We start from the raw sequence: 13,434 nt of genomic DNA on the forward strand, positions 1-13,434 counted from the left end.
ACTTTTTCCCCTCATAATTCAAACAAGAATACCATCTGTTCTTAGAGACTTCCCTGCTAACTAATTATACAGCTCCATTTTTTTCTCTCATCCCAGACCTAAAAGGACAAGGTACTTTTTTAATTTTTATTTTTACTATGACAGTTTATGGGACTCTCATTTAAAATGCTCACCCTGGACCTGAAGGCCTCCTCAAAAAGCACCACCAGGCAGAGAGCCTGATGAAATATCCTCATCTCCTGAGCTGTATTCCGAGGGCTGGACATCTGGGAAGTACAGGCTTAAATCACACTTATCTTATCAATAAGAATCTGGTGTTCTTGGGGGGAAAAAACTCTTTTTTTTTTTTTTTTTTTACTTACTCAACTGGCAGCCTGAGGAGATGGGCTATGAATGAACCATCTGTGAGCTCTGCACTCTTCCACAAACTTCTTGAAACTCTTCAAAGGAAAGCCTTAGTACATTATGGGGAAGACACATACCAGAGGACAAACACCTGTTGGCCTAAACTATGATGGAGGTGCACTGATCATACATTCTAGTTTTTGGTGATGGAGAGCTAGGTGAGGACCCTGACTCAGCTTGACAGGCTTTCTTAGAGGACTGACAAGAGACTTCTTTCACCATTTCCTGTGGTACGTTTCCTGCATAGTCAAGAGTCAGAATTGCTGTAACTTTCTTATCTGCTGGAGCCACTACCTCTAAGCAGACGTCACAGTAAGCAGTTTTAAAGAATGCAGACCCTGAATCCATCAAGCCCACAACAGCCCAGGAGGATATGTTGGAAGTCACTGATATAGCCACCTCCAGACAGAGGTCTGCAGCTAAAACAAAAAATGAGACCAGGGGAGTTGTGACTCCACCTTACCATATTCAGTGTCCCCCTGGACTATTAGGCACTGGGAGATGGGAGGTCATGATATTCTTTGAGGTTCTCTCTCACTCATTTCTTTTTTCGCTTGTGCTCCTTCTATAGATTTTTTCCCTAGTAAAGATTTTCCAAAACCAGTGTATGGCATCTCCAACTCAAACTTGATTGAAATCCTCTCCCTTTTTCTGTCCTAGACAGAGATAAAGGGAGACCTCTCTATTTCAATGGATTTGTCCGAGTGACACCTACCCAAGTCTGGATGTCTTGAAATCTACTTCAAGAAGGGATTCTTCTAAGCAAAACAATCATTTAGAATTCAAATGTTTATATTGCATCTGATGCCAGCACTCACAAAAGCCTTTCAAGCAATATGAGGCATGTGGAACCAGAAAAAGGGTTTCCCAGGAACTGTTCATCAGCAAATAAGACTTATTAAAAAAACTCCAAAAATTAATACGACTTTCCAACTAAGCTTTCAGCTTTCAAAGATAGCTGTGTAAATTGGAAGCCAGACAACACTAACAAGAATAAGAAGATGCAAACTTTCTCTGCAAAATTTAATATATGCCTTGGGGGGGGGGGGGTTGTAGGTGTCATGGGCTGTTATGGGATGCATACATATTTTCAGCAATAAGGAGGGACAAGCTTGTGCCACATCCATGGACTTCTGGTAATCTAGCTAGTCAGGCAGCAATTGCCTGCAGCTGTTTCCCATATGCCATCAATGCTGGTGCAACAGTGATCATACAAAGACCATGTTTGTCAGTGATTTTTTTTCACTCACTCTCCTGTTCCAGTTCAGTTTAAACAATTTTTTAAATAGCTTTCCTATTCCATATCTCAGCACCTTACTCATATCACCCAGAAGACAAATTATGAAGCAAAATTTCTTGACAGTCATGTTGACAGATTTACACCTTTTTCTCCAACAGCAAAAGCTCTGAAAATATTTTACCCAAAGCACGTTTGGTGAAACTCAAAGGAAATCTTTTTTTGTAGGGGGAGTCAACCCCCTATATCCCCAACTTAAACACACTCACTCCAAATTGCACAACAGTAGCAAAAAGGGAATTCCCCAATTTCTGTGTAACTGCTTTTGGTGAAACATTTTCACTGAAGTTGCCAATCTAGTGATAGGTTCCTAATCTCCGATACTCCTGTGTATGTCACAACCATTTGGTATGCTGTAATTCAACCTGTTGCCGCAATCACTCGTCACTTATTAAATTTCTGGATTCTTGTTTTCTTTGCCTTTTCTGCACATGAAAATGGCAGCATACTCTGAAAAGCCCACTCAGCTTCTTAACGTTCTGCAGTGTTTTCACAACTTCATTAGTCCTTGCTTCACCACGTCAAGATCACCTACCTTCAAAATTATGGTCACATACCCCACAATTACTGACCTTTTTTTCACAGGGCTTGTTTTGTTATGCCCACTGTCAGATCTTGTACTAATTTCATCCAAAATAAACCATTCGTCTTTTCTTCCTTCCTTTCTTAATACTGCAATAAAACCCTCTAATACAAATACAGTAGCTGCTCAATTAATACCATCTTTCTTGCCATCCCTTGCCTTACATTTCCCCATCTCTGGCCTTGTCTTTGACAATACTCCTGGAGTCATCCTTCATGCTCATATCATACTTAGGTTTCACCATTACTATCACTTAGGAGTTTTGTTTCTCACACTATCATCAGCACAATTTCTTAACCTTCTCCCATCTATGTTCCCCCTACCCAACACTGCCCTACTCAACATGCCATCACCTTTTCTGTCATTTCATATTTTCAGACTTATCTCAGATCTTATCTTGATACCACCATCTCTTGATTTATGGTGCTTATCAAGTCTGTCTCCACTGTGTTTTCACTACCTATGTGAGGAATGTCCTCTTAACACACCTAATGTCTAAACCCTTCATCGTTTTAATTTTGGCTATAGAACTTACTGATCTGCTGCATTCATTTAAAATGCCCTTTTTTACTTCATTGGTTCACCTAAACTGCAAAGACAAGGTTAACCAAATTCTTACCTCAAGAACTTTGCTCCTGACTGCAGCAATCATATGTTCGAGGCACTGAGACAGACTCACTCCATTCCCATTGTTTACAAGATGCGTGGCAATAGGGATTACCTATTAAAAGCAAAGCATGTTAGAATTCACCTTCAAGGCAGTAAATAGTAATCTAAAATATTACTATGAAAACAGTGACATTACGTGCAATTTTCTAAAATCTTTTCAGTAACAATTCAACTTTCTCCTGCAAAGAAAAAAACAACTACTTAAACACACTTACAGACCACTTTCTCGTCCTTTAATAATATTCAAATTTACTGTTTTTCTATGGTATTGATTTTAAACTAGGTTCTCATGGAACCATTGGGTTTCAGTACCTGACAGGGGTTCTTCCACACATTTTTGTTAAAGTTAAAAATAAGATGAATTACAAGTGTAACTGCTCATATCTCATCCAGAGATTTAGCAGGTGTACAACAGCTATCACATGCTTAACATTAACAGCAGAATGGGCATAGTAAATGCATAACCCTGACACTTCTGTTGGCATATTCAAAGCAACTTAAGCACTATGATTTACGTCGGATTAATAGCAAAGCAGTTACAACATTATCAGTACTTCTTAATAAAATAAGTACACTCGAGTGCTACTTTCATAACAGCGGTCTACTTACGTGTTACTACACAATTTACAAATACTTTTATTTTATTTATTTATTTATTTAACATTTGTTGACCGGGAATGTCCGGCTAGGTTTCACAGAGCCTGTTTTCAGCGGAGGCCCGGGGAGAAATGCTCCAGATGCATGTCTTTGGAATGTGGGAGGAAACCGGAGTACCCGGAGGAAACCCACGCGAACACAGGGAGAACATGCAAACTCCACACAGAAGGCACCCCAGCCGAGAATCGAACCGGAGAACCTCTTGCTGTGAGGTGACAACGTTAACCGCTGCACCACTGTACTGCCCGATACAGAATTATTAAGCAATTATAAAAATATAAGGTCACAGCAGATGGAATGCAGAGGGCTCTTTAAGTAGTAATTTCTTTTTGCGCCCACAGCCTGTTGATCTTCAGCCCCCTCACAGCTGACTGGTTGATATGTCTGTCATTACTGGAGGGAAGGTCAACCAGGAGAGGGTATCACTCAGAAAGACATCAGGGGTAGCTCATGGTTTTTTATAGGACTTAATCCACACAAATATTCAGCAAAGTGCTAAGGAGGGGGCGTGCAATGAACTGACCATGAAGAACATCCCCTCACTTCAGCAAGAAGTATTTCCTTCAAGCAGCACTGATCATCCCCATGAAACACAGGAGGTGTTTTTTCCCTGATTTCCACTAGGGAGACTGTACCTACCTAGAGTGTTCCTAAGAATGTAAATCCTTTCTCTCTCCCTTGGGAAAGTGAGGAGACTACGCTTCCTCACTCCTCTCCCTACTCACTTGGCTCCTTCATTGCCAGGTTTGCTAATCAACTCTGGTTCCTAGGGTTGCAGTCAGAGTTCCACTGCAGTGTGCCTCTACGGCAGGCAGATTCCTCAAGTAGTATTAATGATCTCTAAAGTGCTCTGCCACAACAAAGAATGAAACCCAATATTACCACAAAATGTTCAGAGCAGTAGGTTAGCAAACATGCACTTTACCACATACTTTACAAAAGCAGCTCTGTCCCTTGTGACGAATCAATTCATCCCTTGTTTAAATAACATGTGCCTAACTGCTGATAAATGTTGCCCTTCTTTCCTGACTCTCTAATTTGTTTCTGTAAAATACAGTTAAATGCTTTTACTTTATCATTTTGTTCACTGATTCTCCTTTCCTACCTCTAGCTTTTATTGCACTGCTGCAAAATGAAACATGTAGATTTAAAAAAAAAAAAAAAAAAAAAAAAAAGGATGTTGGGCCCTGGCACACCTCTATAATATGTGCATCCTTCTTACTTCTGAGGACTGTTTATCACCAGCAAGACAGAGAAGGCAAATAATAAGAGCTCACCATCAGTATTCAGTTGCACCACGCTTAGAACTTCATTACGCTTAAACAGATTTCCCCACAACTAAGATATCATCTTAAAAGGCAAGCCATTAATAACACATTTTTGTACGGCCAAAAAAAGCACACTTGGCAGCTACATTAACAATCTCTCAAAACAGCATTCCACTTACATAAAGTATGCTCACAAAAAAAGCATTACTTTTAGTCATTCATGCCATTTCTTACATAGTGTACAGACTGCATCATGAGGAGATTACTAGTCTAAATGAGGTACAGAATAACACAAGGTACTGGCCACACAATGAATCCCATTAAAAAAAAATAAAATAAAAAAATGACTACAAACCCGAATCCTTGTATCACTGGCAACCTAGTCAAAAAATGCAAAAAAGAAAATATCCTCCAGAAACCTTCACGGTGTACTGCAATAGTGAATACAAAGGACATCCTACTACAAGGGCAAACCAACAACTGGTAAATACTCTCATATTTGCCTTACTCAGAACAAACAGTTCTCACCTTCACAGTAAGCACTACTTGGCCATTTGCAGGCCTGAATTTGTGCCCCAGTCTTAAATAATCTCCCTAGAAGATCCACGTCTTCTGGTCGTTTTTCTTTTGTCCTGCCCAGTCACGTCTCTATGGTAAATTCAACAATGGAATCTTGGATGCCAGCAGCATATTCAAGTGGCTGCCTCAAAGCCAGCTGGCCTTCAAGAAAGAGAAGGACTTGGAAGTAAAATCAATCTTGTTCAAGTTAGTTTAGAAGTCATGCATCTGTACCAGTTTTCTAAAACTCTATTCAGTGTTATAAAAGGATTCATATAAACTGGAGAAGATTTGGATGTGTTAAGGAATTAATACTTTCCCAAGGTTAAGCACAGGCACAGAATCTGAACACCCAATGTGAAGGAAAGTACAGTTGTGTAAGCTACACTTACCATAACAGTAGGTGTTCATACTCCTCACTGCTGCAGTGGCCTGAACTACTGGGGTTGAATCCTGCTCAGAAAACAATAACTGGCCAGTCTTCCAAAAGTTCTGGTTCCTTCCCGTACATACACTACGACTGCCGACTGGCTAGCCCCTTGGAGGGAAATAAGCAATCACAGTGTAAACAACTTCAGGGCTTTTTTGCCCAAACAAAGACAGAAACACTCAGATCTGCTCTGAGTTACAGCACAATGGCACTAAATATATAGAACCAACTGATATTGCCAACATCCTGGCAGATAGGGTCAGTGCCAACTTTACCCCACTCTCATCTCCTAAAGGGCCCATCTCTATACCGGAAGAATGCAAAGTACCTGTAATCACGGCTGCACAGGTAAAAAAACACACTCTCCAAAGCCAAGAACACAGCATCCATGGGACCTGGCAACATCCCAGGCTGCGTTCTACATGAACTACAGAACGAACTGGCACCCCACCTAAGTACCATGTTCATTCATAGCATCACCTCAGGCTTTGTGCCCATTGAACGGTGCACAGCAACGGTTATCCCACTCCACAAAGGGGGAGCCAACACAGACCCCGGGAACTACCGCCCCATTAGCCTGACGAGCCTGGTCTGCAAGGCTATGGAGCGTATCATCATGGAACTTATAAACAATGACATTGGTAATCTCCAAACTCTGGACCCTACCCAGTTTGGGTTTGTAAAAGGCAGATCATGTCTCCTAAACCTGATAGACTTCTTTGAAGCGGTCACCAAAGCTGTAGATGAGGGTAAGGTGGTACACACAGCCTATCTGGATCTCACCAAGGCTTTCAACACCATCCCCCACTCTGGAATTATAGACAAACTCACTAAACTAGGTATACATCCTTATGTCACAAGATGGGTTGCCAACTGGCTCACTGACCGAACCCACACTGTGAAAGTGGCAGACTCTAAATCCAACTTCAGACCAGTGACAAGTGGAGTACCACAGGGTTCAGTCCTAGATCCTCTCCTGTTTGGTATCTACTTCTCTGAAGTACAGGCTAACACAGAAGGTCTTTGGCTAACAAAGTTCACAGATGACTGCAAACTAGGAGCCATAATCAAATCTCCTAACAATGTGGACATCCTACAAAAGGGCCTCACTGAGACAGATGCCTGGTGTCAAAGACATGGACTCAAGCTCAGTGCCAAAAAGTGCACTGTCATCCCTTTTGGTAAAAACGCTGTACCCATGAACTACCACATACGCGGTAGTCTACTTAACACCGAAAGTGTGATAAGAGACCTTGGGACACAGGTGGACAGTAGTCTCTCCTTTGATAATCACATCGCCACAGTAGTCAGGAAATCCTTCTACATGGCACACCTCATCACAAAAGGTTTCTCATCCAGGAAAAAAGAGGTCATTGTTCCCCTCTACTCATCACTCATTAGACCCATTATAGAGTACAACAGCCCTTTTGGTATGTACCTCACAAGACATCTACAACAACTGGAAAGGCTGCAGAAATACCTCACAAAGAGGATTAACGGCCTCAAACAGATGCCCTACGCAGACCGCCTCAAAAAAACTTCAGCTTTACTCTGTTGCATATCGCCTACTGAGAGGCGATCTCTGCCTAACATACAAAGATATGTCAAACCCAGAGCTGTTGGACATGCTCCACGTAAAGAAATCCCAATCCCTCCGAGCTACACGCTCTAGGGACCTAAACCTTGTCACCACAATAAACAGAACATGCCAGAGGGATAGATTCCTGTCCCAGAGACTTCCCATACTCTGGAACAAACTACCTATCTATATCAAACAAAGCTCCTCATCAGTACTCTTCAAGAAAAATCTTGATGATTGGATGGGAGATAGAAAATTCACCCCGGGGATCACTTCTGTGGCTCTGCTTGACAGGGGCACAGGAAAATAATTTTCTTGGGTGGCAAAAGCCAGGGTACCATTTGGCTAGGCTTATATAGGCCCTAGGGCCAATAGCCTAGTACCTACCTATGAACCCTGTGGTGACAGATTTGGGAACACAGGTTGACAGAAAGCCTAACTTTGATCACCGTGTGTCCACAATGGTAAAGAAGCCCTTCTACATTGCACATATCATAAATAAGGGCATTGCATCCAGAGATAAGGATGTTATAATGCCCCTGTACTCATCCCTCATCAGACCACTAATAGAGTACAATGCTCCCTTCTGTATGTACCTCACCAGACAGCTGCAGCAACTGGACAGACCTTAGAGGTTTCTCACCAAGAAAATTCAGGACCTTCAACACATGACCTACATGGACAGACTGAAGGCTCTGTCACTATACTCTGTATCATATAGGCTGCTGAGAGGCAACTTGTACCTGGCCTACAGAAATGTCTTGAATCTTGACCTAATAGAAATGCTGTACATCTGCAAGTCAAATGGGACAAGATTCACTTGCGCTAGGGATTTTAACCTAGCCTGTGACATTAACGGGTCATGTTGGAGAGACAGATATGCCTCCCAGACATTGCCACTCCTCTGGAACAAGCTCCCAATTCGTGTATAACAGACCTCCTCAATGACCCTATTTAAGCGTAACTTAGACAACTGGATGAAAGATCGTAAATTTACCTTGGGGGTGTCACCAATGTCCCTCTTGGATAAGGGCAGTCAGTGCTGATCATAGACTCGCACTGCAAATATAGGCCACACAACTTAGTCAATAAGGGAACAAGGGTATGACATGGTTAGGCTTATAAAGGCCCTAGGGCCAATAGCCTAGTAACCTCCTATGAAGCTATGAAGTTTACTCACCCTGAAACCCCCCAAAAACATAAAGACTTAACTTTTTATCTGAACTAAATAAATACAGTAGAAGGGGGATGGAGGGTGGGTGCAGGCTACTACAACCGTGAGGAATTCAAACATCTTCTATTATGGCAAGGTACACAACTGTACTACGTTCATTATTCTCACTGCTGCAGTAGCCCTTGGCTATTTAGACCAATTACCAAAGTTTGTCCAACCCGGGAGAAGAAAAGATAAGGATCCAGAAGCACCTGAATAGTGGTCCTAGCAAAGCCAGTCCTGCACCTCGGAAAGTATGCAATGCTTTGCAAAATTAAGTACAGAGGACTATGTATTTGCCTCCAGAATGCTTCTACAGTCCACCCTTTTCCAACTGGCCATCAAATAAAACAAGGCCCTATTAGAATGTGCTTTAATCCTGCCTGGAAATGTTTTACCATGGTGGGAACAAAAAAAAGATACAGTAACAACAAAATGTAATTGTCCGAATTGACACAGGTTGTCCTTTCCAGCCCCATCCCAGGAATTCTATAACTGTGCAGCTTTCCTGAAGGATTTAGTACTGATAAGATAATATCAGAGTTGCAAAGACATGACCAGAATACGTAGAATTCTTTTCTCCTTGTCATTCAAATTCTGATAGAAATAAGAAATTAGATGGCTGAAAGTAATGAGGTCATATATGGGGCATTTTTTTTTCTACAGATAAACCTATATGCACTAAAAAGCAAAAGGGTTAACCCATCATGAATGGCTGCAACCCAGACACTCTCTTGCAGATGTCAGAGCAGTAACCAGTTAGTCTACCAAAAAAAAAAAAAAAAAAAACAACAGGCAGAAGAGCTGCTTCAAACAAGACAGAAATAAGTGGGATCTTACCTCTACTGGGAAAATTATGTCACTTGAATAGCAGGTGGCCTTGTACATCAACAGAAAGCCCTCTTTGTAGAGCAGTTTGAGTAAAGTCTATAATGGAAAGGAGGATCCACTGGCAGACATGCTAAAACATCTGATAAGTTCCCACTGCCAAAGTAGTACACAGGCCATAGGACAGTAACTCACAAAAATGTTTAAGAACCAGAGGTAATAATCTCAGATAGGGCCCTGGTTATAAGTGAGGCACCAACTAAAAAAAATCTTCTCTACTGGTTAACATAAGATTTCCTAACAGCACAATTTCTTGCCTCTTTTTAGTACCTGCTGCACATCCTCACAAAAAAGGTACCTACATGGTATTTAGAACCGTATCATCCAGGCAGTCAACTGAAGATCTTTTAGATTAGAGTGTACCAAATCCCCTTGTCTTGTCTGACTAAATCTAATCTATGAGGAAGTCTGTGGTAATTGCCCCTGGTCAATTCTACAGGAAGGAGGAAACAATGTTGCCTAGACCAGATGGAAGTCATCCCAGTATTTTTGGAGAGGCCTTCTGAATCTTCAGAATGACTTTGGATAGCAGTGGAAAGGGTGGAAATGCATATAGAAACATAACTGAGCAAGAGAATGAAAATACAACCATTTCCAAGGCCTGCCGCAAGAAGTCCTGATGCAGAATTTATTTAGTTGTCTGCTTGGAAAGGAGGTGAAGAGATCTTTCTGTTGTGCTCCCCACAGCTGGACCTATTCCTGTAAGAACACCTCATTCAATTTCCATTCATGAATTTCTGTCCTAGTCCTGCTACATTTTGCTCTGACAGTATGAAAGATACTTGGAGGGTTACATAGTGCAGAGGTAATTCCCAAGCCATCACAGCCAGCCGGCTAGGGGGTAGAACCCGATGCTGCCTGTTAATGTACCACATCACTTGGGTATTGTCTGCAGCCCACTTGTAATGGGGACCACAGGTTATGAAGCATGGATAACAGCAAACACCTCTTTGACATGCATGTGTTTTGGACTGTCACAACTGTCACCTAACCAAAAACTGAGGTGTCTGTCTGCCTTCACCAATGCAGTTGTTTCATCAAAAAGCACAAAAGTGGAATCTGAAAATCCAAGAAGATGAGAATGTAGGGTTCACACTTTTTTAACCACCAATTTTTTTTTCATGTATAAACTAGCAAGAGGAATCATAGAAGCCATGAACCCCAGAATCCTCAGATATTCTCTGGGTGAAGTTTCAAATTGATTTGAGAAGAACATGAAAGTTTCCAGAGACAATTCAACTTTTCCTGCATTAGGAACACCACTGAAGGGACTTGTCTAAAAGTACAGTCCTGTGAAATGGTCAATGAGGATTTTTGAATTTTATCTGGAAGCCCAGCTTGGTAAGGAGTAATAAAACCCATGCTAATGACTCCTGACGTTTTGGAAAAGATTCTGTAAAGATCAGCAAGTCATCTAAATAAGGGAAATGTAAATGCCTTGTAGTCTGCAATGGGCTATCCCTGCAGCTGGACAAACACCCTAGGAGCTGTAGCTAACTGAAAGGGTAATGAAGCGAAATGATAACATGACACAAACACAGAAACTGTGCCTGTAGGTTTGGGAATGTGACAATAAGCATATTTTACATCTAATGTGACCATAAAAGTCAGAAGCTGGGTCAATGGTAACAGACCCTGAAGGGTCCACATTTCAAATTTTAGGAATTTCATAAACCAGTTGGGAAAGGAAAGCTCTATTACTGGTTTCCAGAAAAGCTCATTCTTTGACAGCAGAAACATTCTGGAGTAGACGCCTTCCTCCCTCTTGTCTAAAGGAACTAGTAGTATGTCTTCTAGGCTAAGCAGATGTTTAAGAACCTGAGGAAAAACTCTGTTTGATTTAGAAGGTATGGAGGAATTCCCCTGAAAGGAGGCATGTGTATTCCGAGCCAGCTGTAAAGCTACTGAACCAAGATTAGTACCAAGGAGTTTGAAGCAATCTGTTGCCAAAGAGAAAGCCTGAGAGCCAGTCTACGGAACAGACTTAAAATGTAGGGACAAGACGGGGAGGGAGGAAAGGAATGCTGATGCAGTCATTCTGAAGGCATAGGCTGCCACCCCCCTTTTTTTGAAATGATTACTATTTTTTTTTTATTATTCCCCTCCTGTCATCTTTTGTTCCTGCCTGTTTACCAGTAGATGGCAGGGATTGATAATTTTGTCTTTAAAAAACAAGGGTTTGTAAAATTTATAATGTGAGGCTTGAAAAATCAAGTAACTCCCCAAATTAATTTCACTCTGACATCAAACTGTTTGAGAACCTATGAAGCCGAGGTGGTGCAGTGGTAGTGTTGTTGCCTCACAGCAAGAGGTTCTCCAGTTTGATTCTCAGCTGGAGCGCCTTCTGTGTGGAGTCTGCATGTCCTCCCCGCGGTCGAGTAGCATTTGAAAGACATATGTAGAATGGGCGTGCCTTTGTTGAAGGTTGGGCGTCGAGCTGGCACCACGGCACCCATAAAAAAATCTACTGCCAATCATTAGAGGACCGGATTTCCGCTGTGGCGACCCCTAACAAGGAAAAGCCGAAAGAAGAAGAACATCAATCTGTTTGAGAACCTGAGTAGCAAAAGGGCCAACTAAAACCTCCTTGTTTAAAATCTCAGACATTACCTCATCAGAAAACTTTTGAGTATGTACCCAAAATGTATTTCTCAAAGCAGAAGTAGTGACTCTAGACACAGTATCTTCATAATAATACACGCACGTTTCAAAGCATGTATAGACACCAGAGACAGGTTAGAAATTGTTGAATTTAGACAGGACCTACCTTCAGAAGGAAACTGGCTTATGAAATCTGTCTAATACCTTACCTTCTTGTTCAGAGAAGAAGGACTGGTATTAATAATTGTTCTGTCTTTTTGAAGACTGAAAGTTGAGGGTGAGGGTTATTGCACACAACATTTAACACATCCTCCAAGACTGCCTGGTGTAATAGGAAGGAATGGGCATAAAGTGTGACAACTCCACTTGCAGCATATCATATTATCTCTTCAGTTTGTGGGAAACATCCACTTGTTCTCAAAAATTCATCATTCATTCTGGAACTAGTCTTAGAAAATGAAAATTAATCTAATGGAGTTGGAAAGGACAAACTTTCGTCTGAATCAGAGTCTTAGGGATTTTTCTTTCTCCGATTCTCAACACCATCTCTGCCTATGTCTGTGTAGCCAGTGACAAATTTTCCAATGGAATATACTGATCTTGTTAGTCTCCTAGTATGGATTTCTGCTCTCCAGGATAGAATAGCTGCAATAAACTCCTGGCTAAGATAAGAAAATCATCCTTTTGATAGACACAATGTATTTGGATAAGCAAAGTCTAGCCTTTTGTTCACTCTTCCTAAGGACATTCCTGGAAGGAGATAACAGTGATGATACTCTTCAGAAAATATAAAATGCATCAAAAATATTTTAAAAGGCAGTATTTTCTGTGTGGATGAATCCCCCTATGGGGATGTATCTGCCAAAATGAAACCTGCGACCAATTAATGTCAACCTCTGAGCTGTTTTCCCCTGAGGTGGCAAGAACATACTGAAGTTGTCTAGACTCTGACTGCTAATGTCCTTTAAAGGGGGTAGGGCATGGGATGGAGGCAGAACTTTTTGAAGACTGGCCAGTTGTTTCTTCCTGGGCAAGATGCGACCCAAATAGCCAAAGGCTACCACAGTAGTAAGAATGAACATCAAGGAACGCAGCTTTACAGTAGGACTAATGAAATGGTGGACCACAAGCCAAACTAGGTCCATGACTCGGTATTAACTGGCCCTTCACATTTGACTTATTTTTCCCCTCCCTTGGTCACCATCCAGCTCCTCCATCTCTCTGCTGCCCCATTCAGCACATTCATTCCTCCAGGAGGTGTGTGCCAAGCAGTCAAGACCACAGCC

The 13,434-nt window shown here is 41.6% G+C and overlaps 1 protein-coding gene across 4 annotated transcripts in view; it reads right to left on the reverse strand.

The window, feature by feature from the left end:
• The window catches only part of KANSL3 (KAT8 regulatory NSL complex subunit 3), a 2,067,031-nt gene that overhangs the window by 1,457,101 nt on the left and 596,496 nt on the right, over positions 1–13,434 (reverse strand). For all 4 annotated transcript variants that reach the window (XM_044084373.1, XM_044084371.1, XM_044084372.1 and 1 more), the window contains exon 8: positions 2,905–3,006. In XM_044084373.1, coding sequence (XP_043940308.1) covers positions 2,905–3,006 — 102 coding nt within the window. The remainder of the gene's footprint in view (positions 1–2,904; positions 3,007–13,434) is intronic.

This window comes from Protopterus annectens, chromosome 9.part0, assembly GCF_019279795.1.
Source record: "Protopterus annectens isolate FY-2018-M chromosome 9.part0, PAN1.0, whole genome shotgun sequence".
NCBI classification, from domain to species: Eukaryota; Metazoa; Chordata; order Ceratodontiformes; family Protopteridae; genus Protopterus; species Protopterus annectens.